Source organism: Erpetoichthys calabaricus, chromosome 11, assembly GCF_900747795.2.
Source record: "Erpetoichthys calabaricus chromosome 11, fErpCal1.3, whole genome shotgun sequence".
Taxonomy (NCBI): Eukaryota; Metazoa; Chordata; class Cladistia; order Polypteriformes; family Polypteridae; genus Erpetoichthys; species Erpetoichthys calabaricus.
In genome coordinates, this window is record NC_041404.2 from 149,275,544 (window position 1) to 149,294,157 (window position 18,614).

At 41.1% G+C, this 18,614-nt stretch overlaps 1 protein-coding gene across 1 annotated transcript in view; it reads left to right on the forward strand.

Moving 5' to 3' along the window:
- Window positions 1-6,008: 6,008 nt before the first annotated feature.
- Window positions 6,009-18,614, forward strand: part of LOC114661149 (cytoplasmic phosphatidylinositol transfer protein 1-like) — a 149,108-nt gene continuing 136,502 nt past the window's right edge. The window contains exons 1-2 of the mRNA XM_028814318.2: window positions 6,009-6,515; window positions 9,497-9,679. Of these exons, the coding sequence (XP_028670151.1) occupies window positions 9,632-9,679 (48 nt within the window). The 5' untranslated portion in view covers window positions 6,009-6,515; window positions 9,497-9,631. The remainder of the gene's footprint in view (window positions 6,516-9,496; window positions 9,680-18,614) is intronic.

Sequence of the window (18,614 nt, forward strand, 5' to 3'; positions counted from 1 at the left end):
AATTTCAGTGCCTTTTTCTCTGATGGAGTCTGTGAAGTGGTGTCAGCTAAACTCTGATGTGTATCTTTGTTATCAGATGAAGTACAGAGCTGACCAAAGTGTTGGTCAAGTGTTGACCACTTTAGTGCTCACTCAGGAATGTGGGGAGAAAGAGTGCCGCTCTGTATCCCTGTTAAATCTGCTGTCCAAATAGGTCTTGTGCGCCACTAACAGACTAGCATAGGCAATGCCCACTTTGTTCTACAATTGACAATTTTTATTTTACAACCATAAATGTATATGTGTACATAATAAACACATTTTAACCCATTTTATAATAATGCTAGCTGTGTTACCCAGCTTTGCATGGGAAATTTCATAAGACAAAGGGCCTCCATTATAGTGCTGTTGGTTAATTGAGTGTACCAGAAGTACTATGCAACTAAGTAAATACTTTTTTGTTCACAATATGTCTATTTTATTTTCAATCAGAGGCTCATATTATTGGCAAGCATAGTGCTTAAAGCATTAGGACTTTAAACCCAGAGGTTATGTGTTCAAATCCTGCTACTGACACTGTGTGGCCATAAGCAAGTCCCTTCACCGGCCTGAATTCCAATTGGAAAAACAAATGAAATGTAACAAATTGCATCTCAAATGATGAATGTTTCCCTGGATAAAGACGTCAGTCAAATAATAAGTAATTATCAGGTCACTGGAGCTGCTTACTCTGAACATGCTATACACAACTGTCCATGAGTAAAACATTCCTGCTTTAGATCAGGTCCTGCTTTTTTTGAGTGATTTGGCTTTGGTTGGTGGTCATTGCAAAAAGAATTTTTCCAGGAAAGTGCATTTTTTTAATCAAAACAGGTAATCAGGAATGAAGTGAAATGTGAGTGTATATTAGTATCATTACTAGATGTTTATGATTTTTATTTGCCAGTCACTCAAGTCCTGTGACCAAATATGCAAAGCGATGCTTGAAGTGCCAGTACCTTATGTGTTACACTGATGTAATAGCGTGAAGAGCGATGAGCGTGGAGAGGTAGCTTTGAGAATCACAACACAATCTCTGTGTCTTCACAATAGAAATTCAAACTGCATTATTTAAGTAAGGGCAGCACGGTGGCGCAGTGGGTAGCGCTGCTGCCTCGCAGTTGGGAGACCTGGGGATCTGTGTTCGCTTCCCGGGTCCTCCCTGTGTGGAGTCTGCATGTTCTCCCCATGTCTGCGTGGGTTTCCTCCCACAGTCCAAAGACATGCAGGTTAGGTGGATTGGTGATTCTAAATTGTCCCTAGTGTGTGCTTGGTTTGTGCGTGTCCTGTGGTGGGTTGACACCCTGCCCGGGATTGGTTCCTGCCTTGTGCCCTGTGTTGGCTGGGATTGGCTCCAGCAGACCCCCGTGACCCTGTGTTCGGATTCAGCGGGTTGGATAATGGATGGATGGATTATTTAAGAAAGACACCTGGGGTATTGCGTGATTTAAGCACCACAGTTGGTGGATTGGGGGTGCGTTTTGGTCAACCTTGTACTTTTCAGTGCTGTGACAGGAGGGTGGAAGTCAACGGAGCAGAAAGGATAACCAAGATGAGAGCTGGTATGCATCTAAGAGTGACAGTAATCAACAGCAAACAATAGAAGCTTGCAAACCATTGAGCTTTGCATTTTCCTTGAGCTTTGCTGAACTTTCTCCTTCAATTTCACAATATGACCACGTCCCCTTTTATTCTCCTCTCCAGGACACTGCCTCATCTTCAGTTGTCCATCCATCCTATTGGTTAGTGGTGCTATTTGTGTGGCCCCTCAATCACTTCTGCTGCATCTTCTATTTGCATAAAGTACAATATCAGTGCATAAGTTAGCATAATCTTAGTAAATATCAGAAATTTAGCGCCCAATAAAAAAACATGTGGCAGCTAATTTTCTTTTGCCTATAATATCACCAAATTTCAATCAAATTGTGAAAGCATTTTTGAGATTTTGCAGTATATAGTTTTTCTGTTGTGGCGGGATGGTTTACTTCTAAATACTGATATATCACAATGTCCTTTCTTAGCGGATGCCTACTGTCCTGGGTGTAGCTTCCTGCCAAATGTCAGCTTTTTAACTAAATGAGAAATAATATTTGTGTTGATGAGTGAGTGAGTGAGTCAGTCAGTCAGTCAGTCAACTTTACATTATACAGTAGATAGTAGTCAAAGGAGGAATCACAAGCCACAAACAATAAATGTTGGAGTGCCAACCCTGTTGTCCCCGTTTACTTCTTACCAAAAAAATAACATAAATACAAGTGCAGTCGGGGCTTCATATTTCTTTTTGCCTTTTTCTCTTTAAGTCAGTTGTGCAGGAGCTCCATCCCATGTCATGCTTTACTCACAGACTGATGCCTCCTTACACTGATGTCATGACTTATAGCCAGGAAACCGGGAGGGGTGGAGTCAGGTGCCCTCATTGGACATCTTCTCGGTGCTGTGGGAGGAGTATGAGACAGCATGATTAGCAATGGCACCTCTTCTCAACCCAGGTGGAATCACGGGTGAGGATGATCCACAGGCACATATGTGTGATAATATATATATGTTGTGGCAGACGACCAGGGATCCTGCCCCACTGGGATGCCTGGAAGAAGGACGGACCGGGAGAGGGGCACTATCTTTACCTGGGCGAAGGAGGGCAGCCCCCCTGGACTCCATCAGGGCCACAGAAATGGAGCAGGGAAGCTCAACCCTGTGGGGAGCCGTGGCCACCACCAGGGAGCGCCTGGAAAGTCCTAGAGCCTTGGAGGACAGCAATTCTGCCACACCAGGAAGTGCTGCCAAACCAGGAACTGTGTACTCTCAGAGTGCTTCCGGGTGCAAGGGCAGCACTTCTGCTACACTAGGAAGTGATGCCGGAAGACCATCACCAAGCACCTGGAGCACATCCGAGGCGTGATAAAAGGGGCCGCCTCACTCCATTCGAGAGCTTACAAGAGAGGAGTGGAGAAAGAGAAAGGACTGACTAGAGTGTGGTATTTTTCTGTAAATAAATGGTGCGTGTTTTGTACATTTGGAGTCTGTGTCTGTCTGTGCCAAGGCTGATCTTTCACAATGTATATATTGTTTTACAGAGTATACCTTTGTCTCAAGATTCTGTTTAGATTTCACTAGTGCTGAAAAAACTAGTATATAATGAACTGATATATTACGGTATAGCTCATACATCCTTCCATTTTTCAAACTTATTGTATTCAGGACATGCACCTTGGGGAAGGGAATATCAAATTAAAATAAATAAATGTTTGTTTCCTGAACTTAGTTTCTAACTTTTTTCTTCTTCAGTTTAGAGTTGCAGGAAGTCAATGTATTTAAGTGTTAGAAGCAAGACAAAGCCACCCCTAGACTGGACACTACGACATTCTCACAAGCATACACACAAACTCTCATGGGCCCAATTAAGAGTTTCTAGTCCATTTAACAGCATGTCCTAGCGCTGTGAAAAACAAAGACTTCACATTAAAGCCATCCCAGCTGAGATTCAATCTGGCATTAAAGCTCCATGAGGAGTCAACAGTTTTTACTGATAATGATTGGTGCCCCTTGCAGGTCTACCTCTACCTTTGCATTTAGTACTGCTGGGATAGGCTCTGGATTTATGTAATGCCGAAACAAAAGCATTAATTATCCTTATTTCAGATTTCTCCTTTTTGATTACAAGATTGTGGGGAGTTAGACTCTGTCTTGTCAGGACTGAGAACAATGGAAGGGCCAAATGTGGATGAGGTTCAGGCACAATACCCACACTCACATATATTGGTCTAATGTAGAGTCACCAAAAACCCAAAGCAAAGTTATTTCAGTTGTGAGGGGAAACTTTAAACTGCCCCCCCCCCCCCCCCCCCCCACCCCAAGAACAGGAGCTCCAATTAAGCAGTACTCAAGCTCAACCTTTAAGGAATTGATGTGGTGGCGGGTGCCAACCACTTTTGCCAACAGTGAGCTAGTCCTGCGTCTGATTGACCTCAATGATCTCCATGTTTAAATAGCTGGAATTTTTTTTTCTCTTATTATATATTCAGAAAAAACAGGCTATGTGTGTATAGATGTGCACAAATTTTTTTTTTGTTTGTGGCCTGATTTGTAGTAATTATAATCAATATAATCTATTTGAAATATCTTAAAATGCATTTGAGATATCTTGAAATAAATGAACTTTCAGATATCTATAATTCTTTTTGAGATATATATTTTCTTAATTTTATTTGAAGAAAATAACATTCCATATCATCAAGTTTAGCTCATACAGAGATATTAACATTACATACAATCAAGTTGAACTTGACAAACTTTTTGAGATATTTTAAATGCCTTTCCAGATATCTTAAAATGGATTTTGACATATCTCTAAATGTTAATTTGACTTGCCATATGTCTGAAAATATATCGCTTTTAAGATATCTCAAACAGATTTTCTGTTATCTTGAAATTAAACATTGTACATTTTGAGATATCTCAAATAAGAAGTGTAGCAAAATGACACCTTTTATTAGCATATGATGAACGAATTAACATTTAGAGATATCTATACTTCTTTCTGGCATATTTTAAATGCATCCCACATTTCTTAAAATGTATTTTGAGATATCTCTAAATATTAATTCAGCTTGACACACTTGGTGATGAAAAAGTAAAGTTAATTGGGCTTGCCACAAACACAGACAGGCACACACACACACACAAACAAATGGTTACTACATTCTAACAACAAAATTACAAATGCAATTTTTAATTTCTACATTAACACAGGAAAAGATGATCGGTAAATAACAGCTTGCTAAATTAAAAAATCAGGAGTGGTCTCCCCTCGACTTTCTCGTATACTCAGATATGGGGATGGATATTTAAGGAGTAAACCGGAAGACAATGATTATCTTTTTATACTATGAATATTAAAGAGGGGGCACGATGGCGCAGTGGGTAGCGCTGCTGCCTCGCAGTTAGGAGACCCGGGTTCCCTTCCCGGGTCCACCCTGTGTGGAGTTTGCATGTTTTCCCCGTGTCTGTGTGGGTTCCCTCTGGGTACTCTGGTTTCCTCCCACAGTCCGAAGACATGCAGGTAAGGTGCATTGGTGATCCTATATTGTCCCTAGTGTGTGCTTGGTGTGTGGATGTATGTGTGCGTGCCCTGTGGTGGGCTAGCGCCCTGCCCAGGGTTTGTTTTCTGCCTTGTGCCCTGTGTTGGCTGGGATTGGCTCCAGCAGACCCCCGTGACCCTGTAGTTAGGATATAGCGGGTTGGATAATGGATGGAATATTAAAGAACCATCAACATCAAATCAAATTAATAATACATTGAACAATTATTATAAAAGTAAAGTTGAATAAATCGGACTCTGCAGCTGCATGAATAAAAGGTAAAGTACCACTTCTGGTTAGTAGAAATAGCCCAAAAGTTGATAGAAATCTATGTTTTGTACATAATACTTGTAGGCAAAATTTAGTTGACCTACAGTAAGTGAAAGCAATTGTGTTTTCATACATACACACACACAGACAGACATAATTCCAAAAATACCAGTACGTCTAAAACGTCGAGATTCATCACAATATAGCAATGGAATTTTTGGAGGATTACAATACTTGTCCTATACTTCGTATACGAGGAAGACAGGGAGGTCTAAAACAGGAGATTTATCAAAATGTCGACATCGAATTTTTGGAAGATTACAATAGGTTTTCCCTATACTTCGTATACGAGAAGGTAAAAAGGAAAAGCACACATTGACTTATTCCACAAGGATGACCTTTAGAGAAAAAGCTGTAACCAATCAGCCAATCCCTATTTGTTAAAATTACAATTTGATTCCATATGGTAATAATAATAATACCTCTATGAAGCGTAGTGCCCTCAAGTGACCTCGCTGAGCTTTCCTCCAGCTTCTGTATCTAGAAAGACGCGCGCCAGCATCCTACCAAATTCCAACTTGTGTTCTCCCTTCTTTCCTGCAGAGGTCGCCGCGGAGCTCAAAAAAAAGCGGTGCTAGTGGGGGTGGTGGCATTCGATGCTGTCGCTGAGAGGAAAATGCTACGAAATCCGCAGGAGGGGCGCTTTAAAAATCCGAAGAGCCGGCTGCGAGGTGTGCGCGCCTGATGTGTATTTTTTTTTTGCTCTTCTGAATCTCTGCCGGTTTTCTAGCGAGGCTAGCACGGCTCCACGCGGGGAGCAGAAGCAAGTAAACAATTCTCAGCGAGTGGAGCTTCAGAGGGGCCAAGTTTGAGGCTTCACTTTTTCATTTCTCACTCCTACGCGGACGAAGAAACAGTTATTTATTAAGAGTAACTTAAGGCTGCTATGGAGACATCTTCGGCGTAACTGCCAGTGTGAAGAAAACGCCACTGCTTTCGGCTTTTCGGCTTCATATAAACTTTTTGTTCTGTTTCCATGATTCGTTTGTTTCGGACTTGCCGGTATATAGAGGGATGTGAAAGATAACGAAAGAAAGAAAAAAGAAAGAAAGATGAAGACGTGAAGAAGAAGACATCGAGATTAAATCGGTAAGTTTTTAAAGTATACACTTCTCGCTTGGAGTCTCCGTGTCACCGGCCGTACGTCGCCGTGCCAAGTTAAGTTGCCGGTCCTCACTTAGCGGCTCGTGAAAGGGTCGCGGCACCGCAGTAGCCACCGTTACACTGACCTCCAGTTCTGAAGGGCTCGGACCTGGAAATGCTGGCGTGGAGAGAAGGGCGTTTAACGCGCTGCCTTACCGGTGCGTGTCCTCGTGCTCGGGAAAGTCCTCGTACTGCAGGTAACTTAAAGCACCTGGGGAGCATACCGGCGACAAAAAGAATAATACGGGGATGGTGGCGGAAAAGCAGCCGCACGTAACCTTTTTACTTTCGGAGTTTATTTTTATGGCTAATAAAAGTGAGTGAACCGTGTACAGAATGAGAGAAGAGCAGCCAGCAGATGTGATCTGAGCCGCCCAGCGCTGTGCCGCTCCGCTCCGCATGCCGAGTCACAGACTACTCACCGTGCACACTCGTGCTTTTGACAAAATGGGAGGATACGTCCGATTGTTGGGGGCTTACGGACCTCAGAAGCGTAAAAAGTGACAAAAAAGCCGCTAACCTAAGAATAAAAACTGATTGCTTGGTGGTAAACAAAACAAAAAAAAAAAAAAGATGCCGACAACTCTTTTATTCCCAAGACTTCGTAAACGCATTTTAAATTCTGTTAATAGTAAGGGATGCTGCTGAATTAGGAATAATTATTATTACTGTGTAATGTGAAAGGTCGTTATTTTTCTTTCCCCAGTGTGTGTGTGTGTGGTTGTCAGATTGTGCCTTACCTTATTTTCTTGTATCAGGGTAACAGTGCCTTGTTTTCGACTTTCCTGCTGCAAACAAATTTCCCTCCCTATCCTTTCCTATCCAGCCGCAATAAATTAAAGTTTCGTTTCCCAGTCTATATATCATTTTTTTAAAGTTCCTTTAATTAAAAGAGTTAAAATAGACCAGGAGCCTAACTCAGTGGTCTCAAAGCCCCTGGCAGAAACCAACCAACCCAGTGCGGGACTTGAATCCATTGCAGAATACACACACACACACACACACACGCGAGGACAATTTAAAGTCACCGATTAATCTGACACACGCAATTTAGGGTATATGGATGGACAATGGAAATACACACACCATGAAAACGTGAATATTCCATTCATTGTCTGTCTGTCTGTATTATATAGTGCCTTTCATGTCTTTCTTTTATATAGAGCCTTCACTAACTGTCTATTTGATTGTCAGTCTGTCTGTCTTTCTAATCTAAATGTTAATGAGGAGCACAATTAACTCGGAATTTTGTGGTTTAAGAATTAGTTTCAAACCCAGTAAATGATTGTGTGAAGTCTGTATCTTCTCCTGGGTGGCACGGTGGCGCAGTGGTAGCGCTGCTGCCTCGCAGTTAGGAGACCCGGGTTTGCTTCCCAGGTCCTCCCTGCGTGGAGTTTGCATGTTCTCCCCGTGTCTGCGTGGGTTTCCTCCGGGCACTCCGGTTTCCTCCCACAGTCCAAAGACATGCAGGTTAGGTGGATTGGCGATCCTAAATTGGCCCTAGGGTGTGTTTGTGTGTGTGTGTCCTGCGGTGGGTTGGCACCCTGCCCGGGATTGGTTCCTGCCTTGTGCCCTGTGTTGGGTGGGATTGGCTCCAGCAGACCCCTGTGTTCGGATTCAGTGGGTTGGGAAATGGATGTATCTTCTCCCTATGAGTTTTATTCGTTCTACTCCCACAGCACAAATACACGTCTTAGATTAAGTGATATCCCTAAATTTACCCACTAATAATGAGTGGGCATTTGATTGGCTGGCATTTTTCCTGGAATGGTTGCTACCTTTTGCCTGATAGGCTGCAGTGATGGGTATCAGAGCAAGTTTAAAAAAAAAAAAAAAGACAAATTGTAATAAACAATATAAGAAATATTTATGAGCATCACAGACCTAGAGTCTTTGCAGGATTACCCATAGATGTAATGTATTACTAATGTGCATAGAAATTGAAGAACATATTTTTTAAATGTATATGCACTGATATCATATTCTGCGTGTATGTATGCTGTGCATATTTTACAACTGCCAAGACAACATATTAGAGTTTAAACTGCTAGTATTTTGGGTGGGTACAGTTATAATGGAGTTCACAATGGAAAAACTGCTGAAATGCTTCATTAGGATGCATTAAGATGTATTTATTTTGACATCCTCATACTTAGAGATGAGTAAAATTGTTCTGTATGTGTTTTAAATTATTATCTTGCATCTCTCCATTTTCAGTAAGAACATTGTGGCATTTAAAATGCTCACAAGTTAGACTATATCATTAAGTATTTAGTTCTTTTCATCCTGTGTTTAGGTAAAAAGTCCTTGAAAGCAGGAACATTACACATTTTTTAGATGTTTATTCTAAATTGTGTTTCCCTACGATACTTGGCTCCATTTGTTTATAGATCTTTAGCACACAAATGCACTGGTTTTGTTGAAAAGAAAATGCTTTTCATTTAATTCTTTTTTTAGTTATGTTTTTGGCTGATTGTTTTCATTTGCTTTTAATTGTAACTGTGTAATGCATGAATTTGACTTCATGTGATATGTTGTCTGCGGTGGGCTGGCGCCCAGCCTGAGGTTTGTTTCCTGCCTTGCGCCCTGTGTTGGCTGGGGTTGGCTCCAGCAGACCCCTGTGGCCCTGTAGTTAGGATATAGCGGGTTGGATAATGGATGGATGGATGATATGTTGTAATAATATGCCTTTCAGTATAATCTTGTTAGAGGAAAGTATACATTTTATTTCCGTTTGCTTTTTTATACTTTTTTGTCTGTTGTGTAACATCATACTGTTTGTTAGTTGAAACTTGGATATACAGTTCTTTTAAGATATCAGTTTAATTGACAAATCTTTTTATAAGCTCTTGTTTAAATCTGTTTCAATGACTAACCAGGGTTATTTGTTCTTTTCTGACCACCACCCTCATCCCTGTTTATTTCAGACACAATAGCTCACTTCTGCTGCATATTGATCTTCTTGCTCGGGACTCGTTTTTGCCAGTTGCCTTCATTTCACAAATACTTTGCCGACTTTTCTTTAAGCAATCAACTGAAAACTTCACAACTGTTTTAAAGTCATGTTGGTCAAGGAGTACAGGATCTGCATGCCTCTGACAGTAGAGGAGGTAAGACATTTTTATTGAATTTCACATCTTTGTATTGTTGTATGTTTAAAAAAATTGCTAGCATTGCATTGACATCATACAACCCAAATCACCACATGAGTGTAGAAATTGTGTTCTTTGGTGTGCTATATCTTAAAATAAAAGTATGTACGCTATCTCTTGATCAAATCTTAAAGCAGTGCTAAATCAAAAGCAACTGGAATGGCACGTCTCATCGTTTTAATGACACTAATCCTTCAAAACATATACTGATTCAGTACCCTTGTGTAATTGAGCCCATATTTTGCAACTTTCCATTTTATACTTTTAGCTGTGTGTGATGATGTCAGTCCCCGTTCACTTACTGAATGCTAAAATCTGCGTATATCTACAGTATGTAATGAGAGCAGTTTTGATTATGCAGTGTATCCACAGTGTCCCACGCTTTTCTGTGGCTGGGTGCTTTGTGGTCAGTCCCCCAATCTCCAATGCAGAACAAAATTTATAAGGAAATTCAGTATCAAACACATTTTTGTTTCCCCTGCTCTGATTCCTGACAGCTAAATTGTCAGGTAGCTGAACATGTTTGGCTAATGTAGCCAAGATCTCCAAAGTCATGTTATTTATGGAGGGTGATGGACAAGAAAATCACCCCTTTGACTCGGCCAGTGAGGAAGATGTGGTCTGTAGTTTGGAAAGACACGTCAAGTGTTATTTCACAAGGCTGTACCCTGCTGTTATGGAGTAAGTCGTCATAGAATGGAAGTCAGTTTTATTTTACTCTCTCACAAGCAGCAGGACCTTCATGATTCCTTGTTGTACTGCTCAGTAACCTTTCCAGAAACAATACTCCATCTGTCAAATTGGAAAGGCGTTGGCTCTGTGTTCCTATTTAATTGGGAAGTGGCTGTTTCTTTCCGCTCGCTTTGCTTCCTTGCCTTGGTGATCCTCAAGGGACAGGAACTTTGTCGAATAGAAGGCAGCTTGGCAGCCTATTAGTGATAAGAGTAAGAGATGAATCCCCTGACTGAGTCATTTCCTTTGGAACCTGTCCCACTGGCTGCTGCCAGAGCATACAGCAACTGCTGTTCGAGCTGCTAGCCATCTTTTTGAATGATGTACCATTGTGATGTGAATGGGAACAGATTAGAGTAGGAAGTCCACCCTTGAGAAAAACATCTTTTGTAGTGTACCGTCTGTACTGGCTACTAATGAACAGTGAAAATTCCATCAGGTAGAATTGTTTTTTTTTTTTGTAGTACTAGGGTGTTGTACCGTGTTAGCCATTATGAATGTAGAGAAAAGCCAAGCAAAATGACACCTTTTATTGGCTAACTAAAAAGATTACAATATGCAAGCTTTCGAGGCAACTCAGGCCCCTTTTCAGGCAAGATTTTTTTGGAAAATATATATATATATATATACTGTATATACTAAGGGGGCTTTGCACCCTGCCAGCGACCACGTTTCCAAAACCCCTCTTAAACGGTGATACAATGGGAAACAAATACATTTTTGTTTTTAACTTCTCTTTGCTCGAGCAGCTACTGGCATACTGCTGCTGCCCTCACACGTGATCTACAATTCACTCGCCTACCCCTTCCCCTAACACCCCCCCCCCCCTCGGCAGCAGTAGGCACCGTTGTGAAGAGGAGACGCGGCTGCTCCTCCGAAACTCCTCTTAAACGGTGATACGTTGGGAAACAAGTAACGGGTGTTTTTTTCACCTCCTCTTTGCTCGTGATTCTGTTGGCTTGCTGCTGCTGCGTGCCACGTGATCTGCATTTTGTGCAGAGCTTCGAACGTTTAAAAGCCTTTACAGCACCTGAATATTCAATCTCTTTTCGCTCTTGTGTTATTTCCCCCGAGTAATATTTTCAGTTTGCTTGCGCTAACATTTACTCTCATGTTTTGAGACTTTCGAATTTTCCTACTACCTGGTGGCATGGATCGTGGACTATCTTATAGACAGACCTCAGTATGTGTGTCTCAGGAACTGCAGGTCTGACATTGTGGTCAGCAGCACAGGAGCGCCGCAGGGGACTGTACTTTCTCCGGTCCTGTTCAGCCTATATACATCAGACTTCCAATACAACTCGGAGTCCTGCCACGTGCAAAAATTCACTGACAACACTGCTATCGTGGGCTGCATCAGGAGTGGGCAGGAGGAGGACTATAGGAACCTAATCAAGGACTATCTATCTATCTATCTATCTATCTATCTATCTATCTATCTATCTATCTATCTATCTATCTATCTATCTATCTATCTATCTATCTATCTATCTATCTATCTATCTATCTATCTACTTCCATTATCTCTAACCTGCTCTGCATGTGTATCACAGGACTGTCATCTGAAGGTTGTAAGTATGACGTGACTTGTCCATTTCGCGGGAAGTGAAAGTGTCTCTGTCTCTCTTTCTCTCTTTGAGAGATCATGTCTCGACCCTGGGAAAAAGTCTTGTCTTGTCGCAAATTTTTTTTTAATTACATATATGTATATAATTTGTGTGTGTGTGTATATATAATGTGTGTCTGTGTTTTTTTATATATATATATATATATATATATATATTTACTGTGTATATATAATATATATAAGTGATTTATACAGTGATCCCCCGCCTATCGTGGAAGTTATGTTCCAGACCCATCAGTGATAGGTGAAAATCTGTGATATAGAAAGACCATATAAAGAAACATTTTTTTATAGTTTAAGCCTTAAAATACCCCTCCCACATGCTTTAAACACATGTAAACTTGTAATGGCAAGCGATGTCCGCATAACTCTTTTTTCTTCCTGAAGCATATCCAGGATTTTTACCTTCTCCTCAATGGTCAAGGTCTCCCTCTGGGGCTTAGGCTCACTATTACCAGAATACTTAGAAGATGCAGGACGCTTGGGAACCATTGTAGGGCTTAAAACAAAATGAAAAGTTCACAAAAAGTTTGCTCACAACAATCGGACCACAAGCAAGGTTTGCGATACGCAGAGAACTGAGCTGCGTCGGGAACCAACGCTTGCTGTTCTTGCGAGATTACACCACGTTAGCAGCAGCCAAGAGAATGAAAATCCCGCTCTGATTGGTTGAGTCTCCTCTTTCAGCCAATAATGGGCCTTCTAAGAAATCATCACTGTAATGCAAAACTCTTTGTCTGCTGTAGTGTACAATGTACGTATATTTAATGATTTACTGTACTGTATTGCTTAAATGTTCATTATTTTATATACATACTGACTTTTTACTGCATTTTAGTCAATATTTACAGTTATGTTATAGTTATTATAAATTTTAATATATATTGTTCTAAGGAACTCTTGTCTAGCACGAGTAGTGACAAATGAAAAGTGTATGTACATTTCGTTATGAATTGTGACTCTGTCTATGTATTCCTGTACGTAACAGTATGTTTTATGATTTACTAGTGTATTGCTTAAATGTTTCGTATATGTTAGTTATTATAAATTATTGTTCTAATGAACTTTTGTCTAGCACACGTAGTGACTGCTGAAAATCGTATGCATTGTTATGAATTGGCTGCAAAGTACACTACAGGTAGGATGTACTTATTGAATTTTTACACGATATAGCGGGGGCGCGATAGCTGATCCGCGATATAGAGGGGGATCACTGTGTGTATATATATATATATATATATATATATATATATATATATATATGTGTATGTATGTATATACGTATATACCTTGGATGCCTCTTTACAGAGAGGACCGGGGGAGCAAGCATGGACAGAACAGTACTTCCCCCGGGGCATTAGATGGCAGCCCCCATGGGTTGCAGTTGTGCCTCAGATTCCTGCAGGGCTTCATGGGAGTTGGAGTTATCTACAGCCTTGTTGGGATCCGGGTTGTGTGGTCAGGGGGTGTGGCAGCAGCTGCTGAGCCCTCTTGGGCGGGTTTTCCGCCACACCCGGAAGTGCTGCCAGAAGTAGGTCAACGAGCACCTGGAGCACTTCTGGGGACATTATAAAAAGAGCCAGCAGTCACCACTCTGGGAGTCAGAGTCGGGAGGAGGGAGACAAAGCTTGCCGTGGGGGAGTAAGAATAAGAAACAAAGAGAAAGTATTGTGTTTAGTACTTGGACTGTGATGTGGGCTCGTGGGGAAGGGGAAGAAGTGTGTCTCCCGTGTCTGTCTGTGCTGGGTTAAGCGCTGGTATAGCGCCATCTACTGTCACAGTATAGATATATATATATACTGTATGTGTGTGTGTATAAAGCTGTAAGCTTTCATGATTTAATGTTTTTTTTATTCTTTTCTGTCATTATGTAGTGTATCAGTCACCTTCAAAAAAACAGCCATCTAATTGAAGAATTAATAGCTAATATTAAAAGAAAATGAAGCACATGAACACTATCAGGGTTCAAATATCTGCTTTAGTAAGCATATTGTTAGAAAAGCCATAAGACTCTGTTTGTATAATAACTGTGTGTTTTATGGTGGTAATGTCAAAGTTAAATGAAAATGGAGTGGGTTTCATCATTTACTAGTTGACATTTGGCCATTAACACAGCCTTCAATTGCTTGACCATCTCATCTTGATACTCCTTTCTTAGTATGACACAGAATTTAAGGACAGCTACTTTATTATGACACTTATGTTGCTAGTTTGCATACTACAGGAAATGGCTAGCTGATTATAATCTTTCTTTAATTCTAATTAGCCACTCCTTTTGCCATGTTCCTTGCTTCTAATAAATCTCATGTTTCTTTACTGCTGACCCCTTGCTTTTTGTACAGTGACGTCTCTATTCCTTCTGGTTATCTGTATCTCCAGTGTGGGACCTTCTGTGAAACTGGTGTGACCAGCTGAAAACAGACCAAGATATGCTAGAGAATTGTTGAGATACCAGTCGGGTTACCCCTTTAAATGCAGAAAAGAAAATACTGACCCTTAAGGCTTATAGAAAGAAAATAAAGGACCTTCAAACATCCATCCATTATCCAACCCGCTATATCCTAACTACAGGGTCACGGGGGTCTGCTGGAGCCAATCCCAGCCAATACAGGGCACAAGGCAGGAAACAAACCCTGGGCAGGGCACCAGCCCACCAACAGTGCGCACACACACACCAACGGGACAATTTAGAATCGCCAATGCACCTAACCTGCATGTCTTTGGACTGTGGGAGGAAACCGGAGTACCTAGAGGAAACCCACCACAGACACTGGGAGAACATGCAAACTCCACACTGGTAGGACTGGGGAAGCGAACCCAGGTCTCCTAACTGCAAGGCAACAGTGCCATCCACTGCGCAACCATGCCACTGGACCTTCAAACAGCCTTTCAGAATAGTTTAATCAAAATCACTGGAGCTCTTTCCTTGTCATTAGGCCTAAATGCAATACCTCCTTCTGAGACCAGCTCATTTTTATGGTGTCTGTGCCAGAAGGAGCAGTGCCTTATCTGGGCATTGTGGGTGGGTCTAAGCTTCCTCCTCGGTCGACCTGTTAGAGCTACAAGAGAAAAAGAAGCTACAGTTAGCACCAGCGCCCCCTCTTGCCCTGGGGCGGTACTGTTTACCTTGTCAGAGCTTGGAAAGTGGTCCTATGGTGCCTATGCGTGACACTAGTTAATGCCAGATTTTTTTTTCTCTGTGGAAGTAAATCAGTGTTGTGCTTGGCTGTCACTATACCATAAAGACGGAGTCATTCTATAGTAACCCAAATGAAACCTTTTGAAACCTTAGCACTATAAAAGATTGTCAGACTTTACTGGACTTAGGGCCCAAAGTATGTGATTTAGTACAGCAGCTTTTGTGGTTGATGGTAATTCCATTGTTTTCAACTGGAATGGAATAAACTACCCTCTCCATGTTTAGATTGCTTGTGTTGATTCATGGCTGTTTGTTTCTAATTGAAAGAGAATGCAACAAAGCCTGAAACTTACAAATTCAGAAGAATTATTTTGCTGACGAAAGAAATCTGTTTGTTCTTCCCAAAGAAATTTTGATTTTTGCAATTACAATTCATTTGACATCAAGACGGAAGTGGCTTGTTTCTCAGTAAAGTGTTTAATGAGCTAGATCCTCTTGAGTTCATAAAGTATTCTCCAACTGAAAACCTTATAATCAGACAATGCAGTCTGCAAATAAGCTTTGTTGTGAAACGTATTTTAAATAGTGTTTTCGTGAACAGAGATATGCTGGCCAGTAAGTTACATATGCAGAATGTTCGCTTTCTCTCAATGGATTTTCACAGTTTTGGTTATCAGTAGAATATCTAAAAACATTTCACCCTGTGGTGGCACGGTGGCACAGTGGGAGTGCTACTACCTTGCAGTAAAGAGACCAGGGTTTGCATCCCAGGTCCTCCCTATGTCTGTGGTGGGCTGGCACCCTGCCCGGGGTTTGTTTCCAGCCTTGCGCCCTGTGTTGGCTGGGATTGGCTCCAGCAGACCCCCGTGACCCTGTAGTTAGGATATAGCGGGTTGGATAATGGATGGATGGATGGGTCCTCCCTATGTGGAGTTTGTTCTCTTCATGTATGCGTGGGTTTCTTCCAGGTGGTCTGGTTTCCTCCCACAGTCCAAAGACATGCATGTTAGGTGGACTGGCAATACTAAATTGGTCCTTGTGTGTGCGTGTGTTTGTCCTGCGATGGACTGGTGCTCTGTCCAGATTTTGTTCGTGTCTTGCACCCAGTGCTAGCTGGGATAATCTCCATCACCCCCTGCAACCCTGTTCAGGATTAAGGGGGTTATAAAATGAAAATGAAATTTCACATAGTTATTTTGGAATTGTAAAGCAAATAAGATTGGCATGCTTTGTTGGGCAGAGTGGTCTGTTCTCATTAAAATTTTTCTAATATTTTGCTTTTTTACCTTAAGAAAGAGTAGCTGTCAATAACTATTCTTTATTCTGAACTTACAAGTCACCTTTGATAAAGGAATCCTCTAGAGTTGCAAATATTGTAAATAATAAATAGTAAGGGCTGGTTAGTCATACCTTAAGAAGGAGTAATGCGGTTTCATGCTAACCATAAGTTTTCTTCTATCGAGATAATCTTCACTTCGACTGATAAAGACTTCTTTCCATATAATTCACAATGTCTGCAATAATACCTAAGGCAGGGAAGGAAAAGTTTCTTTATTTTGGTACATTGCCTACAGAAACAGGAGCATGCTGTTTTTTCACCAGCTGCAAAATTGTGCATTTCACCGGAGTACACATAATTGGATATTGTTTCACAAATCCTATAGACTATGGCATGTCTTCTGTATAGTAAGCACACAAATAACGGAACTAACAAAATAAAACAACTATACAGTACATGTGCATTTCCCACCTATCTTTAGTTGGCTGTGTTTTCTGTTGCTTAAATCAGGGTTGGGTGCCATAAATTATTTAAGTCATTTAGCCTATTGGGATTGACTGTGTTCAGTTTAAAAATAAAAAACCATCCTCATAAAATTTGAATGTTAAAATACATTTCTAAGGAATGTGAAGTTATGTGTGCTAATACATGCTTGTCTATCAAGATGCTGGAAAGTGGCAGTGTGTGGCATGTTGATAAGATATGCAAGAAAGAATTTTACGATACCTTGTACATGTGACAGTATGACTACTAATACTAACTGTGTGCGGGGATACTTTTTTCATGTACGTCTCTGTAGTAATGCACATCGCTAGGCTGACAGCATTCTAGTAATGTCTTAATCCATCTAATAGTATTTACTGTATATACTCATGTATAAGTCGGGTCTTGAAACCTGAAAAATCGATCATAAAATCAGACCCGACTTATACGCCCATTCAAAAATGCGACACTTTTTTTTTTTTTACATCTTCTCGCCTCCTCCAATCTCTCGTACCAGTTTCTTAGACACATCGAATTTTGTGGCAGCAGCGCAGCTACCAGTTTCTTTCCCCACTTCAACGACTTTTAATTTAAATCTAGCTTCATATTTTCTTCTGATTGAACGCTCCATCGTAGATAAGGGATGCTCTTATGATAAAGATGTATGAGGGTAGGTGATATAAAAAACACAAAACAGTGCACACATCACTTCGGAATAGTTTGGGTATTACCGTGTGGTCACATAGGCACAAGACATAGAAAAAGAAGGCCGTGTGCTCTGTGGTTACTCTCTGAGGTGGGCGTTAGCATATCATAATCTCTTGGACCAATAGGGGGAGTTTTCCACATTTGACTTATTCAACCGACATTATAAAATATCGGAAATTATAAGGTAAAATCAAGCCCCATCTTATCCGTGGGAGAACTTAAAAGTGTGTATATATGGTAAGCTGAAATATTCTACTTCCAATAAGTCATTCGTTGAATGCTTTAGTTTGTTTTCACTGTATCACGGGTTTCTCCTGAGTCCTTTGATTTTGGCCTGTTTTTCTATGAACTTTATACACTGCTCAAAAAAGTGAAGGTAACACTTATTTACCACATGCTAACACCAAGGCAACCTAAGCTTCAGTCTAATCTTTAATCTAGTTAGGAAGCATAAGTGATAGTGAATTAATTTCACCTGCTTTGGGTGCAAATGAAAGTGACAATTGATACACTGGAGAGGCAATAGAAAGACAACCCCTCAAAAAGGGAATGGTTTTGCAGGTGGTGGCCACAAACAACTGCTCTCTCCTCCGTTCTGACTGATTTTTCTGTAGTTTTGCATTTTGCTAATGTCCTTTTGACTACTGGTAGCATGAGGTGGTACCTGCAGTCAATTCAGGTTGCACAGTAGTTGAGCTCTACCAGGATGGCACATCCATACATGCCGTCGCAAGAAGGTTTGCTGTGTCTCTCAGCACAGACTCAAGAGATGCCACGAGACAGGCCACTACATGAAGAGAGTTGGATAGGGCCGTAGAAGGGCATCAACCCAGCATCAGGACCAGCATCTGCTCCTTTGTGCAAGGAGGAAGAGGGGTAGCACTACCAGAGTCCTACAGAATGACCTCCAGTTTCTGACCAGACT